At 51.7% G+C, this 20,255-nt stretch overlaps 1 protein-coding gene across 1 annotated transcript in view; it reads right to left on the minus strand.

Moving 5' to 3' along the window:
• Positions 1-18,958, minus strand: part of ACOXL (acyl-CoA oxidase like) — a 248,107-nt gene extending 229,149 nt beyond the window's left edge. Inside the window, 8 exon segments of the mRNA XM_033100859.1 lie at positions 4,018-4,149; positions 7,867-7,943; positions 8,888-8,974; positions 9,254-9,368; positions 13,175-13,273; positions 13,600-13,686; positions 18,573-18,656; positions 18,887-18,958. Coding sequence (XP_032956750.1) covers positions 4,018-4,149; positions 7,867-7,943; positions 8,888-8,974; positions 9,254-9,368; positions 13,175-13,273; positions 13,600-13,686; positions 18,573-18,656; positions 18,887-18,958 — 753 coding nt within the window.
• Positions 18,959-20,255: the final 1,297 nt, after the last annotated feature.

Here is a 20,255-nt window from a genome sequence, read left to right on the forward strand (position 1 = left end):
TTCCTGCTGGGCCCCAGGCTGCCCTGGACGACCGTCCAGCCCCAGGGAAGATCTGAGCGTCCCCTCACCACCGAGACGTCACCAGGCACGCAGCAGAGCGGCCAAGCTGGTGACACAGGAAAGAGCTGGCTGACCATCTCGCTCAACGAGATGAGAGAAGCAGAAGGCGCTTGCCAGCAGCCTGCTGGGGGGACGTCATCGCCACACCCCGAGTCCAGACCGGGTGGAAAGTGTCTCTGCCTCCCACACCCCAAAGGCCTGTGATCAACACACATATCCTGCAGTGTGCCCCCCGTGTGTCACTGCTGCGCTGTGGGAGGTGCACATCCCCAGGTGTGTTCTCCAGCTCCCTGACCAGCAGGGCCTTGCTCCCACCTGCAAACAGGTGAGCACAGGCCCCCGCACAGCGCTGTGAGCGAGCAGGTGCATACAAAGCCAACACAAAGGACAGTGGCCCGGACAGGACAACAGAGCTGATGAAGGTGGAAAGCCCATGGCTTGCGGGGGAAGGGGGGCCGTGCACAGACACAGAAGAGGCAGCAACGTCTTTCTTCCCAGTACCCTGGGAACGGCTGGGGGGGGGGGGGCACAAGCACATGTCTGTGCTAAGAGCCCTGCTGGATACCTCCCATGTGATTTCTGACTCATCCGCATTCATTCCCTCACCAGCTATTTGCTGTGCACCTACTATGTGCTGGCAACATGTGGGAAGCTGGACTCAGCAGTGTAGGAAACCAGCAGGGTCCTGGCTACCAGGAGCTTCTCAGTCAGCAGGGTGACAGCTGCACCATGTACTGTCATCACCCTAATGATGAAGCCAGGAGGGAGTGCACGGCCTCGGGAAGGAACATGTCGGGAGCGCGTGCCGGCTGCGAACGTTCTTAAGGGACAATTGCCTGAGCTCTGAGTGGTCGTGAAAACAAGCCACGGAAAGGTGGAGGTGGTCTTGGTGGCCTGTGAGAAGGGGACAGGGTCACAGGTCAGGGAAGGTGCTGGTGACTGGGAGAGAACTGGGGCCCTGGCCCTGGAGGCTCTGGGAGGCCACAAAGGTGACGGGTGGCTGGGGTGGCGCCGGGAATGCAGAATTATATTCACCTGCTCTGGGCAGCGCTTCTCCAAGCACAGTCCCCACCAGCAGCACCAGCGCCACCCAGGAACTGTGCAGAAAGCACATTCTCCGCCTCACCCCAGACCTGCTGAATCAGAAACGCAGGTCCTGAGAAACACCTACTTTGAAAGAGGAGGGCGACTCCTGAGAGTGGGGACCAGCTGGTCTTATGCTACAATGTTACTTCCATGCAAAACCAACACAAAACAGCCGCTACATATGCCCCTTTACATTTCACACTCCCTCCCCCCACTTGGACTCCCAAACTCAGTGACCACCCCCCCGCCCCCTGCCAGCCTCCTTCCTCCCTTGTAGAGGCCCAGCTTTCCCACTCGCCCCCACCTCTCCCCCCTGCCAATCCTCTTTGTTTCCCGTTCCTTTTGCTCCTGCTAATCACTTAATTTGACAGTTTGGACATAAATCAGAGGACAGCTATTATAGCAAGCCTTTAAGAAAAAAATCTGAAAGTACTGAGAAATGCCATGGACATGAGAGATGACCATGAAAAGTAAGACGTCTGGGCAACGTTTCAAAGGACCCTGCCTGCTCAGCCTTGACCAAATGTCACCGTGGGGAGCCATGGTGACAGTTTTCTAATACACAAGGAATGCACGTCAGAGAAAGGGATCCGTTCTGCACTCACCAGAGAGAGCAGAACAAGCAGGATGGGCTCAGGTTTCCGCCATCACGTGTTTGGGCTGTAGGAGCTGCCAGGCGGGCTGGTGACATCACTTGTGCCCAGATGCTGGCGATGATGTCACAGTGATCAGGGCCAACTATGCAGGGTCCAGGCCTGCCCGGCTCTGCCAGGGGTCACCCTGGCACCTGCAAATCTGCCTCCCGGGCAGGGCAGGTGCCAACTGGGGGTCACTTGTTTTGCTTCAGATACTCAGGAGTCCGAGGGACGTCGTGGGCCTGTACAAATGTGTCAGATCGACTTGCCAGCAGGAGGTCAGTATTCCAGGCATTTGTTTCATGGAAATGCCCACTTGGTTTTTCCTACAGCCAACTCCTGTCTTCCCAATATTAGCAGAGGCGGCAGCAGCTGTCCCCTCAGTATGAGCGCTGAGCTACTGAGCATTTGCCTGGTGTCAGCACGGCACACATGCCGCTTCTCACCACCAGCAGAAGGCCCATTTCACAGAGCAAGAAACTGAGACAGAAGGCTGCTGATTCACCCAAGGCCCCACTTCTGGGCACGTCCAGGCTGAGACGGCCATCCAGGGCCTCACTTTCAGAGCCCACAGTCATGAAGAGGGTGGTACGTTGCCAGGAACAAAGTATGCACGTCAGACGCCCAACAAGGAATTGAGCCCGTGTGGTCCCCCTAGACCCTCTGGGGTTGGCAGTGGCTGGCTCCTCAGTGATGCCCAGCAGAATGAGGAAGGAGTGCCTTTTAAATGTCACCGACTCTGCCTCCTGTCGCTGTGCCCACCCTGCTGCCCGGATCTGGCGATACTGAGCGTCACTCTTCCCTAGAAGTGCCCACCGCCCACATGTCCCCATGCAGCCCGCAGGACTCCACCACCACCTGCCTGGACGAGCTAATAGGGCTGTGGGTGCCCGCCGTCCACACGCACCGTCACCCATACTACCTCCACACCACCAGCCAGCGTGTGCTTTCACAGTCACCCAGCGCTGTCCTCACAGGGACTCCAAAGGCCACTGCGATGAGCGGGCCACCACACAGGGACGGCTGTCAAGGCTTCACGTGACCCTGGACCCAATTTCTGTTCCATCTTCTCTATGGTACAATTTTAGGCTCCCCTGGCTTCTCTCCTTTCACCTTTCTGGAGTCCTGATAAGTCTTCTATGACAGACTTGAAGAAGTGTTTTCCTCAGCACTTTGAAGCCACACCGGCACCTGTGTCAAAAGGTTCTCTGGGGACCTTGTCACCCCTTGGACGGTCCAGCCAAGGGGCCCAGCTGAGCCACCCTTCACATGGGACCACAGCACTGCACACCCACCTGACCCTGGGAGAGCCACTGGAACACGGGCCCACGGCAGGCACTAGGTCGTTGGCCAGCACTGAGCGTGCTCTCAGCATCACAGCTGTGCCTGCTGGCGGGAAGGGCACCACACAGGGGAGCTGGTATCAGGCAGGCTTCCTGGGAATGGCACAGACCTGGGAGACGTGAGCTAAGGCTGTTCCTGCTATTCAGACGCCTGTGAGCTGACGTCAGGCCCTGAGTCGGGAATAAAACGTACTCCTTATTGACAGAAATGCTGTATTATGCCACAAATGTGTATTCACGGGTGTCTTACGTTTTCTTCCAGCTTAAAGCAGGCTTCTCCCTCGTGCAGACAGATGGAGAGGGCCCAGAGAACACAGCACTGACGGGCCAGGGGTGTTCCAGAACTTTCTTGCCTGGCTGCTCTTTCCAAACCAATATATGGGAGGGTGGGTGAGAGGGGCAGAGGTGGCCTCGGGGACTCCTGCCTCTGGTGCTGAGGGCACACCCCAAAATGGCCCAGTGAGCATTGGCGCTCCCCAGTGAACTCGCCAAGACATGCCCCTGAGCCGCGCCAGGCAGCTCTGAGCCGCTTTTCCAGCAGACCAGCTTGCTCCGAGCCACACATTCTCCCAGGGTCATCTTTGGTGGCTCTGTCACCACAATGCCTGTGTCCCACCCATGGTGATCAGTAGTACACATCTGGGCTGCGGCTGGATGGGACCCCGAGGTAAGACGATGCAGGAATGGTCCCTATGTGTGGCCAACTGCACCCCTAGTCTGTACGCAGTAACCCAGCGCGTTACACCAACTGCGGCTCGGGAGGCGTGGCCCCCAGCTGCACTACCCCCCCTGGGACGTGCAGGGAATGAAGAGCACGGCCCCCCGCAGTGCGCCCCGCCCTGGGGACACACAGAGAATGAACAGCGAGGTACATGAAAATCAGCATGCACTACCTGCATGGCGCCCAGAGCTTGGAAGGTCACTGCTAATGTCGCAGGGGTCAGTGCGGCCAGCATCGCGTTGAATCCTGCACCCTTCTTCTTGACAGGGGAACGGTACTGCCCATCTGGACCCGCGGACCGAACCTGTGGGGGAGGGGTGACAGGCCAGTGCAGAGACAGGCGGGGTTCACACAAAAGACGATCTCAGCACCAGCAGCAATGAGCTCAGGAAGCCCCACCTGCCCACACAGGGAAGTGTCATGGATCCCACACCCTGCAGCCTCCCAAAGGCAACAGCAGCGGGGCGGGCAAGGGACACTGGAACCTGAGTGTGAAGTCCGCCCTGCAAGCCACTTTGTTGAGTCTCATTCACATACCATAAAACTCCCCCTTTCAAGGTCTACAATTCAGCGTTTAGTACAGGTCTGATATTTAAGTTTGTGAACTTGTTGCAACAATGTTGCTAAACTTTTTTGATATCAGAGGGATTATTCATTATGAATTTGTACCAACTGGACAAACAATTAACCAAGTTTACTATTTGGAAGTGCTGAAAATGCTGCGTGGAAAAGTTAGACAAAAATGACCTGAACTTTTCACCAACAATTCATGGCTCTTGCATCACGACAATGCACCAGCTCACACGGCACTGTCTGTGAGGGAGTTTTTAGCCAGTGAACAAATAACTGTATTGGAACACCCTCCCTATTCACCTGATCTGGCCCCCAATGACTTCTTTCTTTACCCAAAGATAAAGGAAATATTGAAAGGAAGACATTTTGATGACATTCAGGACATTAAGGGTAATATGACGACAGCTCTGATGGCCATTCCAGAGAGTTCCAAAATTGCTTCGAAGGGTGGACTAGGCACTGGCATCGGTGCACAGCTTCCCAAGGGGAGCATTTTGAAGGTGACTGTAGTGATATTCAGCAATGAGGTCTGTAGCACTTTTTCTAGGATGAGTTCATGAACTTAACTGTCAGACCTCATATATTCACTAAGTTGTGCAGCCATCACCACTGTCTGATCCCAAAACACCTCATCACCCGTAAAAGAAACCCTGTGCCATACTTTTGACCCTCCAGGCCCCAGCAACCATTGAGCGACTTTCTGTGTCTACAGACTTGTCCGTTCCACACACTTCCCATCAATGGCTCGCGAGTCCAGCTCTCCTCACTCAGCACATTGTTTTCGAGGTTCATGCTCGCAGTGGCTTCATTCTTTTCTTATGGCTGAATAATAGTCCACTGTGTGGATGGACCACATTTGGGTATCCATTCCACAGCTGATGGGCATTTGGGTTGCTTCCACTTTCTGGCTGTCAAGAATAATTGTGTGGTGAACACTTGTGTACAAATTTTTGTGTGGACATGTGTTTTCCATTCTCTTTTGGACAATGTTTTCATGCATACCCACGAGTAAGATCACTGGGTCACATGAGAACTTCCAAGTTTGGAAGAACTGCCAGTCTTTTCCAAATTGGCAAGACCATGTCACATCCCACTGGCAGTGACAACACTTGCCATCGTCTGTCTCTTTTATCACAGCCACTGGAGTAGGTGTGAGGCAGTGTCTCACTGTGGCTTTGACTGGCATTTCCCTAATGACAATGACGGGTAGCGTCTTTTCACGTGCTTGCTAGCCATGGGTAGGTCTTTGGAGAAACGTCTATTCAGATGTGTGCCCATTTTCGATTGGGTCATCTGTCTTTTTTATTGTTGAACTATAATAGTTCTTTCTGTGTTCTGGATACCAGACCGTTATTATCTTCTCCCATTCTGAGGTTGTCTTTTCACATTCTTCATAGTGTCCTTTGAAGCACAAAAGTTTTTTTTAATTTGGATGAAGTCCAATGTATCTATTTCTTTTCTTTGGTTGCTGTGCTTTTGGGCATCACATCTAATAATAAATTACATTTAGAGCCGTGATCCATTTTGAGTTAATTTTTGTATATAGTATGAGGTAAAGGTCCAACTTTATACTTTTGCATGTAGACGTCCAGTCATCCAGCACCATTTGTGGAAAACATGGGTCTTTTCCCATTAAATTGTCTTGTCACCCTTAAGTATCAATTGATCATAAACGTAAGGATTTATTTCTAGACTCTCTGTCCTATTTCATTATCCACATTAATGTCCTTATGCCAGTACCACATTGCCTTGGTAGGTCTGTAGTAAGTTTTCAAACCAGAAGCGTGGTTCCTCCCACTTTGTTCTTCTTTATCAAGATTGTTTTGGCTATGCTGCCTCTCGTGCATTTCCATATGAATTTTAGGATCAGTTTCTCAATTGATGCAAATAAAGGCAGCTAGGATTTTCATAGGGATTTCACCAAATCTGTATGTCTATTTACTGGCCCATTTTTGATCAAGTGACAAACCAGTGCCCCCAAAGTGGGACTTCTCCCTCAAAACATCTGTGTAGCTGCTGCTAGTTCTGTAGTACTGGGGTGGAGGCAGCTTTAAAGCCAATGGAGGGGCTTCAAAATGAAATCTGGCTCATCAGAGAATATCCCATGTTAGTCCATGTCTTCTACAGACCAGGCAGCTCCCTGTCAGGTATCTTTCTGGGGGAATCCATTTTCTGATCTCTAGTGCAGTGGTCGGGTCCAGCTTCTGGGGAAGGACTATCCAGGCCCCATCAGCGTGGGTGAGAATGGAGAGCGCCACGTCTGTCCTCCTCCCCTCTCCGCCATAAGTGATCAGAAATGTGCAGGCCCCTGGGGAAGGGGCTGGACCTCAGACCTGCTGTCACCGGCCCTGGCAGCTCCTGGGGACCCGAGGACTTCACCACCCACCAGGATAGTTGCAAAGAAGCTTCTGTTGGTTTCATTTTATTTCCTACCAATTCATGGGGTGGGGGTAGAAGGGAGTTAACAAATAGAATGCGGTCCATTTTAAGTTTATTCCCCCGACATTTTTCTTAAACTTTAGGCATCTGTGACATTCATCTGCTGCAGGAAATCAGGGGCAAGCCTGATAGGGGCCTTTCCACAGATTTAAATAGGACTGTGGTTCAGGGTTTTTATTGGACACATGAACTGCTGCTGAGAAAAGTAAAGTGACTGGTGTTTCTGAGCCTCTGCAAGGAGCATCGTGAACCCCTGGTCTACACCCGTAGAAGCCACCTTCACCTCATTGTCTAACACCTGGACAGCACTGAGGGAGGCTGGGATGTGACAGTGGGCACCCGTGACATTCAGTGTCCACCCTGTAGTGCTAGCTAGGATCCTGGGCTCAAAGGTGGTGCCTTACCTCCCACCACCCACAAAGAAGGAATAACACCCATTCGATTATGATAACAACAACAAAAATAATTAAAGGAAACAACCTAAATACCCAACAATAGGGATTGATTACATAAGTTATAGAGCGTTTATTTAACAGTCTATTGTGGCAGTCTTAAACAATGACCACATATGTGTGTATTTATTGTTGCACAGAAACACTTGACATCTAATGTTAAACAGAAAATACAAGTTAGGTTGATGCAAATGTAATTGCAGTTTTGCAATTTTTTTAACCTTTTAAACTGCAATTACTTTTGCACCAACATAATGTAAAGATAGAATTAATAAGTGGCTCTCATTCAATAAAAAAATCAAACGTATTTCTCTCTTTAGATGCATCACAAGGAGAAAAGTCTCACGAGGTACACATTAAGTATAACACGTTATGTCTGGGTGACAGCATCTTGGACGACTGTAAGTGTTTTCTATTAGCTTATCTACCTTGTCCACTTAGTTGCCAGTAAACCTGTAGGGATGGTTGTGACGTGCAGCCCCTGGGACCCCGAGCCAGGCCTGGGGTGGGCAGCAGTGAGGTCACATGCACAGTAAGCCTGAGTTAGGGAGAACTACTCACTTATCCAGCAGGTTGTCCCTTGGTATCCGAACCTTGTCAAATATTAAAATCCCATTATCCACACCGTGCAGACCTACAGGGGGCAGAAGAAAAGTGGAGCTGCAGGGGCAAACCCACACTGGCTTCAGAAGTGCAGCCACTGCTGCTCCCGGGCGGCCCCACTCAAGTACAAAGGTGTGTCCTTTTCCCTCCCCCAATCCTCTTCTCTTCTCTTTTTTTCTTTCTCTCCCCAACCTGTTTCTTGGCTTAACCTTGGCTGGGGACAAGCTGTGGAGCCCACGGGGATGGTTGCCTTCACTGGTGGAATGGGTTGAATTGGGCCCACCCCAGTCAGATGTTGTTGTCCTGCCCCCAGTACATGTAAATGGGGCGTTGTTTGGAAACAGGGTCTTTACAGAGGCAATCTCCTTAAAATGGGCACATGAGGGTGGGCCCTCACCCACTGGTATCCTTACAGAAGGGGACATTAGGATACACGCACAGGCACGGGGAGAATGCCAGGTGAAGAGGAAGGCCTGGCCGCCTACAAGCCGAGGACAGAGGCCTGGAACACAGCCTACCCCACAGCCCTCCAAGGAACCAACCCTGCAACTCCTGGATCTCAGACTTGTCACCTCCAGAACCAGGAGATTCAGTCTGGGGTACAACAGCCCTGGCAAAGTGGTCCACGGAGTCAAGCTGAGGACTTGTCAGGGGCCTGGTGGCTCAGGACAGGAGAGGGAGCGCCTCCGCCTGCCCTCTGAGAACCTCCAGGTCCACGGTGAGAAGGGATGGTACACCACAGGCACAGCGGCCTCCTCATGAGGAAGTCTGAGCAGCTGGGCAGACACGAGCCCGACGCACACTCCTACGTGGCACTCTGGGACGGTCCCAAGCAGTCCCACGGGAAAGACTAGCCAGGCCTCAGTCAGTCTTCCCATCTGACTGTTTGGGAGAGCTCGATGGGAGCCCGCGGGTGGGGTGGGCAGCAGGCAGGAAGTGCAAAGGAGGGCAGGAGGGGCTGTGCTGGGGTCTCACCTTCTTTGTGCATCATGTCCATCACAGTCACGCCTGGGTACAAGCTCCCGCTTTCGTCACGGACGGGAACAATGGAGCAGTGCGGCCCTAAGGAAGGTGAAGACACGGTGATCGCTCTCCCCTGAGACACTCGTGTGATGAAAGCTTTATTTACTTTCTGGGCGGCACACGATTACCTTGGTCCCCACATTCACTCCGCTCTATGCCTGCACTGTCCCGAACAGTGTATCACGTCTAAATGGCACGATAAACTCTATCGCCCCGCATATGCAGGAAGCGAGTTAGTGCTCGGTGCTGTACAACAGAAACACAGCCCAGTGAGTGGGGTTTCAGTGTCAAGTGCTCACTTCTGTGTCATTGACTGACCTTGAGACCTTCCGCCCACGGTGAGCTGGGCGAAGACGGCGGCGTAGTTCCCGTGGGTGGCATTTCCGATGTACATCTTCTGGGCGTCTTCACACGGGGTGTGGATTACAAACTCCTGCAGAAAAAGCAGAGCGACGGGGTCTCTGTGGCAGCGTTTCAGAGCCTCGGCTGTTGCAAGGACGGCTGTGCACAGCCCTGCCCACCCCCGGGGGCACTTCACAATGAAGGAGGAGACCGCCAGAGTGACCAGACTGGGCTTGTGAGGTCCACGCTCCCATTCACACGGCTCACCTCCACCTCCTCTGTGAAAACGGCTGCAAGTTAAAGCGCTTTTCAGTGACCTGCCCACTTGGGAAGATAAGGTGGCAGTTTTTTCAACGATTGAGGTGCTCGTCCCCCCTTCCTGGTCTCTCCATTATAATGTTGAGCTGACACGCATGCTATCGGCTGACGCCACCCAGCTTCAATGCCTAAGGACTCTTCAATTATCAGCGTCTTTCTCCAGAGACTGTGGCTCCTAAATAGTCCAACCCCTAAACCCCTAAAAGCCGTGGTGATACCTATTCAGCTCTCCACACACCCCTCGCCCCCAAGCCCCACCTGCGAGGTTCACAAGACAGGATGGAAGTCCAACGACCCCCGGCCGGATGAGTGCATGTCTGTGTGTCTCGTTTTGTCTGCGAGGCATCTCCCCTTGGGCACAAATGGCTGGGTTCCTCATGCCCGCCACTGTCCCCAGGGGCTGTAAACTGCCCTGCCTCCATAAGAAGGGCCTTTTGTTCCGATGGCAACCAACGAACCCAAAACCAAAACAGCTCATTGCCAGCAAGACCAACGGGCAACCAGGACCTGTGCCCCCCACTGCTTAGGCTCTCGGCCCATACACTTTTGATTTTTTGTAAAAAGAAGTTAAGTCAGTGAACACTCTGGATGACTGGCTCAGAACCGGCCTCTCCCTTTTCCTGACTGATGACTATAATAATAAAAGGTTCCCCAAGAAGGCTCATACGTACACCACTGGTACATGATTCTCTGTCTTAGGGAAACAATCTTAGAATACGCCATCCATGTCATCTCCATAAGATGATCAGGATTCCAGCTCAAAACAGTCGCAAACTAACACTGGTCAGAAAGGAGCAGGAAGAAAATGCAGGGTTTTCGTTTTTGAAGTCTCTGCTGAGAACTCTCTGGAAGCTGGTACAGAATCACAGTGGAAATGCTCCCCTTTACTTCTGGGTTCTCCCTAGCTCGGCTCGGCTCCTGGGTCACCTTCACACCTCTCGTCCAGGAAGAACTGATCATAACCACCAGCTCTGAATCCTGGGCGTCTGGGGTAGGTCAGGCCAACCGGGGGAGATGCACGTTTCACCAGAGCTGATAATACTGAAGATGTGGCTGAACTAAACCAACAAGCTATCGATCATGAAAGATTAGCTCGGGTTTCAGATTTTAAAGGATATAGGAACCACTGTCCCTCTGGCCAAGAAATACAGTGTTGAAGCCTAAGAAAACCTGCTCTGACATATGTTTGCACAGGGAAACTGACATGTGCCAGGACTTTCCAGAGACATAAAGGGACACGCTGAGTCCTTTTAAGAGAAGTCTCCAGAGGCTGCCCCGGTTGTCACGGGTCAGCCAGGACTTCGCAAAGAAAAGAGGTATCTGAGGCTAGGTGCAATGACAAGCAAACAAACAAACAACAACAGCCTGTGTGGTGAGGGGACACTTACACCTTGAGGGAGGGGAAGGGGAGTAGCAGAAAGCCACTGGCCCAGCAGGAAAGGTCTGGTGGGGTGGGGAAGAGACAGGAGGCCACTCGTCCCCATAAATATCTGATACGCTCTGGGAAAGGAGGTCTGTCACTTTTGGCAAAAACACTTGACTTGGAAAGTTTGCATCAGCCAAAACGCTCGCATTAAACCCGCAGTTCCATAACACACACCATGTGCGTCGGCTCCTGTTATGACTCTTTGTCAAAGGCCAAAGGAACGGTCACTGCTGGAAGCACTCAAAATTAAGATGGCTTCTGCCCGAGAGAGTTTAGCTTCATTTATTTTCATTATTTAGAGTCAAGTGTAAAAATAAAATTCTCTCTTACTGCTTAACTAGCCGTACCACCAGCCAATCCCCCTACAAAAATAAAAATAAAACAACCAACACATGGGAATGAGTAACCAAACAATGGGAGAGGCTGAAACAGTCCTTGAGGGAGTGAGGGCTCATCTAATATGCTCTCACGGTCCTAGGGGAAATAAAGGGGAAGACACGCCACGCAGGAGAAGTGCAGCCCCTTTCTGTCGTACTCGGGAGGCTCAGTGGCCACCAAAGTCCCCTCATCGTGGTTCCTACTGCACCTCCGGTGCTGATAGTGGGTGGCCAGGGGGCTAAACCATTTATGCTGTTGGGGGAAAACGGGACCAACACAGGGAAACGGTTTTTGTGGGGAAAAAATAATTTTAAACAGAGACAAATAAATAAGAGTTGTGGGTGAAGTTTTTTTTTCCCCTTTAGTGATAGCACGGTGACCTCAATACCAGGTTTAGGGAGAGAAAAACTTGGCCAACCAAACCCAAAAGATGTCCGGTCAGCACCCATCACTGCAGGAAAGCTAAGGGCAGTCCCCCTACAAGCTGAGACTCGCTCGTGAACTGCATAGCCACAGTTTCTTAACCTCTGTGAACCTCAGCTTCTCCACCTGTAAGACAGACAGGAACAGTAGTGTCTTCGTATGAGATTGCAGAATATTCGACAGTGTGACCTGTGCAGGCCTAAGCCTGCTGCCCAGCTCGATCCACAGAAGCAGCTCACTGACCGTTCGTGGGACTGCTGTGAGGGAATACGGGACCCGACACAGAGAGGGTCTGACGCAGAGCTGGGCTCATGGCGGCAGCCCTCACTCTCGTTAGCGTCATGACCTAGGACACTCCTGGCTACTGTGAGAACTAGGCAGGAGGAAAGGCAGGGTGTCCTCCAACACCACCTCCCCTCAACCTGCCATTCCAAACACTGAGCACCTCCGGGGGTCAGGAAGTCCGCTACTGACCCCCCGACTCAAAGGGACACACTCAGCAACAATGAAGACCAGCGGGAGGAGCCACATGCATGCACAGGACCACACCCACAACTCACACTCTTGCTTGCACACTTACGTTTACACACACTCATTTCTAGAAAGAACTTCAAAATGCATTTATTCCTTTCTAGTTCCTAGGCGGTACCCTGGGGACCTCAATATCAAACAAGACACTATGGGGGGGATCAGTAAACAGGGGCTCTTTTTATTCAGCAGGAGTAGGCGCTAAAGAACGAGGGAGGGGTGGGCAGAGCAAAGACTCACAGGACAGGCTGTCACCCAGCCATGGGTTGATGACACAGGTCAGGTGAGAGGGTCTCGAGCCACATTTTTCATTAAGGAGAAGGGAAGGGAAACTCTTGCAGTAAGATGGTTCTGTGACATGTTTGCTCCGGTTGTCCTGTGGATTTTTGTGCAGGTAAAGAACATGGCACAGTGCCGGGACAGAGGCCCTGGCTGCTGGGAAGGAAGACGCAGCACAGACAGTGCCCTCCTGCCACCTGGTGCCATGAACAATGCCAACGACGGCTCTCCCCGTCACTCACCTGCTACCGCGAGGAGGGACACGAAAGTGGCCCCAGTGCTGTTCTCGCGGGGCTGTCACGGGGATTGAGGCAATGAGTGCGCGGAAGGTGCTGACGGCGGTGCTCGCACACAGCAGGTGCTGCCTACGTGTCAAAGGGCAGCACACGTCCACCTCCCCGGAAGCACGCACACGTTGGTGTGAGCCTGCGCGCCTCTCCCCGGAGGACACACACAGAGGGTGGAGCTGCACAGGGAGAGCAGGGCAGCAGGCTCTGTGCGGCGTCCTGCTGTCCAGACCGTGGGCCGCCGGCCACAGTCCTCACCTGTGCAGAGAGGTCCAAGGTAGCTTCGGTCTGGATGCCTCTCGCGTTGCTCCCGTGGCCCCTCTCGGTCATTGCAAACAACCCCATGTATTTCTGCTCCTGGAGTTTACCAGACAGAAGGGAATGAGCTGGGCAGGTGGCCACTCCACCTGCAGACCTCTCCGGTCATGAAGGACGTTGGTAAGACAGGGAGAGGTGAGTTGGAGATGACAGAAATCCAAGCTGGTGACATGTTGCCCCTAACAACATGACAGGCTCAACGCAACATACAAAAAAGTAGTCTTGAAATTCTCATTCCAAACAAGACTCTTGCTGACACTAATTCTGTTTTATTTTCCTGCACAAGCGCACACACACACCCCTAGCTACTGAGTATCTTTAAGTCTTGCCATACACAAAGACATCATTTGAGGTGCATGCCATACTTGCAGTGGCTTCAGCCACTTAGCTACATGTCTTGGGCTTCCAAGATTCCTGACCGCGCCACCAAATAGCCAGTAAATGATTCCGCACTGGAAGGAAGGACAACACAGACCATTATTAGCGACAGCCAACAACTGAATGACAGCTAACCCCACCAGTCAAACTCCACTCGAGGAGGCTCTGTTGAGCTCATGGCGCAGAGGCACAGCTTCCGGCCTCCCCGTCACCGCCTGTCGGGCTCCAGGTCCTCCACAGACGTGGCTCCCGGTTGTCTCACACCCCAGAGGGTCAGGATTCCAGCCCCGCTCACCCCATCCAGTGACTGTCCTGAGTGCTCATCCTGCTCCAGGGCCAGCTCAGTGCCTGGGACGAGAGACGTGCAACCAAGTGTTTGTGCACGAAGCCTGCGGGCTGAGTCCTGCTATGAGGACGCAGCAGAAACAGCAAGGTGATGGAAGACGGGGTGCTGTGAGAGGGACGAGGCAGGCTGGGCGCAGACCCCAGTTCGGCTACGAACTGCTGTGGAACCCTGGACAAATGACACAGGAGCCTCAGCTCCCACGTGTGGCAGTGGAGTGCGCGATGAGCCCCCACACCTTCCAGGCACTGAGCTCCATACACATGAGGCCACTGGTTCTCGTAACAACCCGGAGAAGAAAACACCATCACCCCACATGACAGATGAGGTCTCTGAGGTTCAGAAGAAAGTGGCCTGCCCCAGGCTGCACCCCAAGGAATTGGGGTTCAAACTCAAGCCGTCTGACATCTAACAGCACCTCATGAGGCTGCTGCAGGACTCGGTGAGGGTCAGCAGCGAAAACTTTGGTCTCTTCTAAACCCTGGGAAGCATTGCTGACGGGAGGAGGGGAAAGAGAAAGGATAGGATCTCAGCAGGGCATCTCAACTTTAGATCTGGACTAGAAAGAGAGACGTCCCATGGTACCAGGGAACTTGGGGCTAGAGCTGGAGCACAGGTGACTTCATCTTGTACACCAGGTCAGCCACAGCCTGGACACAGCTGGGAGGGCTCGGGAGTCTCAGGGCTGACAGCCCCAGCACTGGCCCCGGCCTGGCGTGCACCTCCTCCCAGGCCTCACCAATTATGTGTGAACACGACCTACAAGTGGGCATAGGTTACTCTTCATAACCTCAGATGCACAAGGAACGTGCCAGACCTGTGACGAAATGCCAGAGGCTGAACATGCACCCATGTTATTCTGCCTCCCTGCCGCAGTGCACTGGTGAGATCTGTCCTACATGCCAGGAAGCCAGCAGTGCCACGATGGTGACAGGCTACGCCCCTCCTATACAGCAGTGGGACAGCAGGTCCCCAAGAACCTTCCAGTGTATTCAGGTTCTTTTCATTCCAAGAGCAAAGGGGATGTACTGAGGCCCTGCAGGTGCTTTCTGAGACAGTGGAACCCCAGAAAGGATAGTGCTGTGGACTGAATTGCATCCTCCCCCATTCATGGGCCGGCGCCTAACCAGCAATGGGGTGGTAATAGGACACAGAGCTGGGAACTAATTAGGGTTAGATGAGGTCATGGGGGTGTGAGGGACATGATGGAATTAGCATTCCTGCGAGAGATAAGAGCTTGCTTCCCGTCCCTCCCTCTCCCCCTCTCTCCCTCTCTCTCCCCACTTCTCTCTCTTTCTCCCTTTGTCTCTCTCTCCCTCCCTCTCTCTCTCCGCCCCCCCAAGCCTCATGTGAGTTCCCAGCGAGAAGGTGGCCTTCTACGGGAAGAGAGCCCTCCCCAGAAACTGGGTCAGCTGGCACCTGCGTCCGTCCGGAACTGAGAAATACATTTCCATCGCTTCAGCCCCGCCCCCACCCCGCCCCGATCTATAGAATTATCATGGCAGCCCAGACAAACTAAGCCGGATAGTAAGATGACTCAACGAAGAAAGGAAGGGGATAGTCATGGGAAGAAGGAAAGGAATAGCTCATGCTTCTTTTGACCTTGAGTCCCGCCAGATCACTCCAAGCTTTTGGCAGAGGCGTTGGGCGGCCCCCATGCCACAGGAGGATTCCAGGCCCTCGGCAGAGAAGGTCCCGTTCCCTGGCACCTCTCTCACTCTCCCGTCCCCTGGCTGGAAGCTGCTCTCGGAGCCAGAGCCAGCCCAGCACTTGGCTTGTGAGCGCAACCGTGTTTGTCCAAAGGGCTCAGGGACACCAGAGAATAACACAGACCTGGGGAAGAGAGGAAGGGGCCCAGCCTGTGGGGCACAGGTGACTGTGGCGAGCTGCTGCTGCTGCCAGCTCAGGTGAAGGTGTCAAAGGACAGTGGGCAGAGGCCACCAGCTGCTCTGGGCTGGCAGCGAGATCTGAGGACACCTTCCTCTACTGCCGGGGAAGCAGTTTAAGCAGAGCAATGATCACAGAAGTGTTTTAAAATATTTATTGCTTTAAATCTATTCGAATTTTCTTCCAGGATACTCAGGAAGTAATATTTTTTTAAAAGCTTTTCTTTGTGGAAAATTTCAAACAAAATAAAAGAGTGTGTAATGAACTAATGAGGGCCAGCTCACGGTCCATTTGCTTCATCTTTCCTCTAATCCATGTTCCCATTTCACACCCCAGGTAGTCATGACTTTTATCCCAGCACCCTGTCATTTTCATCCCTAAACACATCCCATATATCTGTAAAAGGGAATGACTCTTTTTAAAGGCATAACCCTAAAACCATCATCCCACCTAAAAATGTACGAGGTGTGATCAAAAATATAAGGTGAATGTTTAAATTTTTTTAAATTTATTATGGTAAATGACACATGGCCATTAACCCCCCTCAAAATACTCCCCTTGCTTTGAACACACTTATCCCATCGTTCTTACCAACTTTCTGAAGCAGTTCTGGAAGTCCTCTTTCGTGAGTGTCATTATTTGCGCTGTTGTGGCTGCCTCGATGTCCTGAATCGATTCAAAACATTTACCTTTCATGGTCATTTTGACTTTGGGGAAGAGCCAGAAGTCGCACGGAGCCAGATCCACTGAATAAGGTGGATGAGGACACACCGTAATGCTTTTATTTGACAGAAATTGCCGTACCAGAAGCTATGTATGACACAGAGTGTTGTCATGATGGAGGATGAAGTAAAGACAGTCATGAAAGAGGACTTCCAGAACTGCCTCAGAAAGTGGTAAGAACGATGGGATAAGTGTGTTCAAAGCCAGGGGGAGTATTTTGAGGGGGATTAACAGCAAAGTGTCTTTTACTGTAATTGTTTTTTTATTTAAACATTCACCGTATTTTACTACCACACCTCATACTAATTCATTAATATCACCAAATAGCCAACGTGCAGAGTTCCCCTACTGACATGTAATTTTTCTTTATAGTCTGTTGCTTGAACCAGGGTCTAAATAATGTGCACCATTACCGCTGGTCAGAATGTCCCCAAGTCTGCTTGAACCACAGGCTGCCCCCTCGTTCAGTCAAACATCCCCTACAGGTCTCAATGCACCAGGCTCAGTGCCAGACCCTGGAGAGGCACAGAAGAAGGCCCTGCCCAGAAAGTGGGGACACCCACGGAGATTCCCCAGGTCACAGCCCACCTGGCTGAAGAGAAGACGGATGGGGGGCAAAATGGTACAAGCGCAAACTGAGGGTCCCGAGTGCAGACCAGGGTCCCCGGTGTTTCTGAGAGGGGGGCTGTTTGGTGCATCTCAACTGAATTTCTTCTTCCTGGAGCCACAGCCACCTGTCCAGGAGGAAAGAGACCCTGCCCAGCTCAAGTCACAGGGAAGCCAGCCTGCCCCGAAGGACCTCATCACCGATGGCACGCACAGATTTCTTAAATTCCCATCCATTTTTAAATGTCTGCACTGCAGAACGGAAATAACTGCTACCTTGCACACAGCAATGACCCACCTGGCCTCCTGTCTGATCAGTCTTGCTTCACGTTCCAGTTATAATTTCCCCTTGTGGGGACATCAGACTGAAGGCTTGGGTGCAGGGGTGATTCTGAGGCCCAGGAGTGGCCCCAGAGGGAAAGGAGGGCAGAGACAGAGCCACATGAATGACCTGCTGGGGGCTGAGGGTGCCTCCGAGCCATTCTGGTCAGCATGCTTGGCGAGCTAGGGCACAGCGAGCCCACCGCGTGGTGCCATCTTACAGCCACTGGTGCAAAATGGGGAAGTCTGGGGGGTTCCAAGTGCGGGCATATCCACACAGGAATACAGACAGCAGGCAAAAGTGAACGAATCCCATTCATGTATCACACTCAAAATGGCAAAACAACCAAGGTGGAGAACAGATGAGTGGTTGCCAGCAGACAGGGACAGGGGGCTGCAGGCGAGGGTCTCGGGTGGCACTAGGAGTTCCTGTGACAATGAGTCAGCTCTGTAACTCGGCTGTGGTGGTGGGACTCTCTCTCTCTCTCTCTCTCTCTCTCTCTCTCTCTCTCTCTCTCTCTCTCTCTCACACACACACACACACACACACAACACAGTGAAATCTGAAGAAAGTCTGCCATCTAGTTAACATACTATATGTACCAAGGCTGCTTTCCTGTTTTCATATTACATTACAGCTACGAATGGTGTCACCACTGAGGGAAACTGTGTGAAGAGTTCTTATGACTCTACGTACTATTTTTGTAACTTCCTGTGAGCTTTGTTACTTCAAAATAAAAACATTTTTTAAAAATAAATAGGAATGCAGTGGCATGCAACCATACGGAGCCATCAGTGATGATATTTAAGTGAAGAGAGTAAATATGAATGACTATGAGACTGCTTTTCTACAATGAGACAAATGAAAACAACTGATTGACACCATGCAATAAAAGTAAACAAAAAGAAAAGCAATGAGGAAAAAAAATAGGATTGACTGTAATAGTTACAGAAGACGTAAGCTGCACGTTTTATAAACATGTTCCCGTAAACAGACTGGTGCCTGCAGGAGTCTGATTTCACACCAGGCCATTCAAAACCAAGGTAGGTTCGCAAAGGGCAGGTGCCCACGCCACTAACCTTCACTCCTGTGGCCACGTCTGCTGTGGAGAGGACTTCTCCGATGACGAGGCTTCGACTGACAAAATTCTTTGTTTTCTCTGCCTAAAAACATGACAAACCCAATGTCAAGGTTTCTTTATGGTCTCCTCACCTTCTAGATTAATATTTTTTATAACAAGCATATGTTACTTTTACAATAAAAAATGCAACACAGAGCAATTTTTAAATGAAAATTAATCGCATCACCTACTGAAGTAAATGTTTTCGTCCTTTTATGATATGACTGTCTGTTCTCTGCCCACATACAAAGCGCCTGAAGACGCTTTTCTTACACCGAAGTAGGCCGCGTCTGCATGCAGGCCAGGCTCCAGACAGGCTCCGCTCTGGCCTCCCGTCGCCCTCATCAGGCTTCTCCCTAGCACTCTCCAAAGGGGCATCTCCTCAGCCCCGCCCGCAGCCTCTCTGTGCCGATCTCAAACGAGCAGGAAATGGCCTGGCTCACGTCCAGGTGACCGTCTTCATGAAGACAGAGGACTGAGAAGGTTTGGGAACAATCTGGACACAGAAAGAGCAACAGTCTTCACTTTCCTCTCTAACCTGGACCATCTCAGGCTTCGATCATTTAAAGCCCCATCATCACCCTCATCTCGCTCCCTGTACACAAAAGCCACAAATCTCACAGCTACCTGAGCACACACCTCTCCAGCGGCGACAAGTGAGACCCGCAAAGCACTGTCTCTGTGCTCTCTTAAAATGTCCCCTTACGCATTGTTAGAATCAATGCTCGTCTTCCTGACTCACCAGTCTGCCCTGAGCCCCGAGTAACAAAGCTGCTGGTGGCCCGTGCACACGTCTATATGTGTGGGCATGTGTGTGTGCATGCCTGTATCTGTGCATACGTCCACATGTTCATGTGTGTGTGCATATAAGCATTGCACCCATGTCTACACATGTGTGTGGTTGTGTACATGAGCATGTGTGCCCATGTACACGTGTGTGATTGTGTACATTTGTGCACATGAGCACGTTCCCTGTGCACATGTGTGATGCATGTGTATGTGCACATGAGTATGTGTGCCCACGTGCACGTGTGATGTGTAAGTGTGTACGTGTGAGCATGTGTGTCCATGTGTCCATGTGTGTGGTGTGCGTATGTGTGTGCACGTGAGTGTGTGTCCATGTGCACACGAGCTTGCACGTACGTGGAATCTGCCCACTGGCAACAGGACCATAGCTGACCTTCCTTGGATGGTTCTCAGGTTCCACACTGGCTTAAGCTCTCTCACCAAACACACTCTCTTTTCCCTCCCGTGGGCTTTTACAATGTTCCTTTCAAGCATTATTAGCTTTATCAAACAGCAGACTGTCAAGATTTATGACTCTGATCGTGGCTCCAACCCAGGGCATCTTGTATTGATTATTTCCTAAAATATTTCCAGGCTTCAGCATGAGCCATTGTGTGGCTCTGGTCCCGGCTGTCACTGGAGAGTTAGTTACCAGCAAATAATAAAAAACAACTGGAGCAGATATTTGCAGACTTTTTTGGAGGGTCCATGTATCCTCTGTCCCCCAGTTCCTCACAACCACCATCCATGAGGCCAAGCAGGACAGGAAGTAGTGACCCCATGTAACGGATGGAAAAGTCTAGGCTTGGGGAGGTCTGAAGACTTCTCCAACCAGGGTCACCCAGGAAGTGGCAGA

This window comes from Rhinolophus ferrumequinum (genome assembly GCF_004115265.2).
Source record: "Rhinolophus ferrumequinum isolate MPI-CBG mRhiFer1 chromosome 13 unlocalized genomic scaffold, mRhiFer1_v1.p Super_scaffold_3, whole genome shotgun sequence".
NCBI lineage: Eukaryota > Metazoa > Chordata > Mammalia > Chiroptera > Rhinolophidae > Rhinolophus > Rhinolophus ferrumequinum.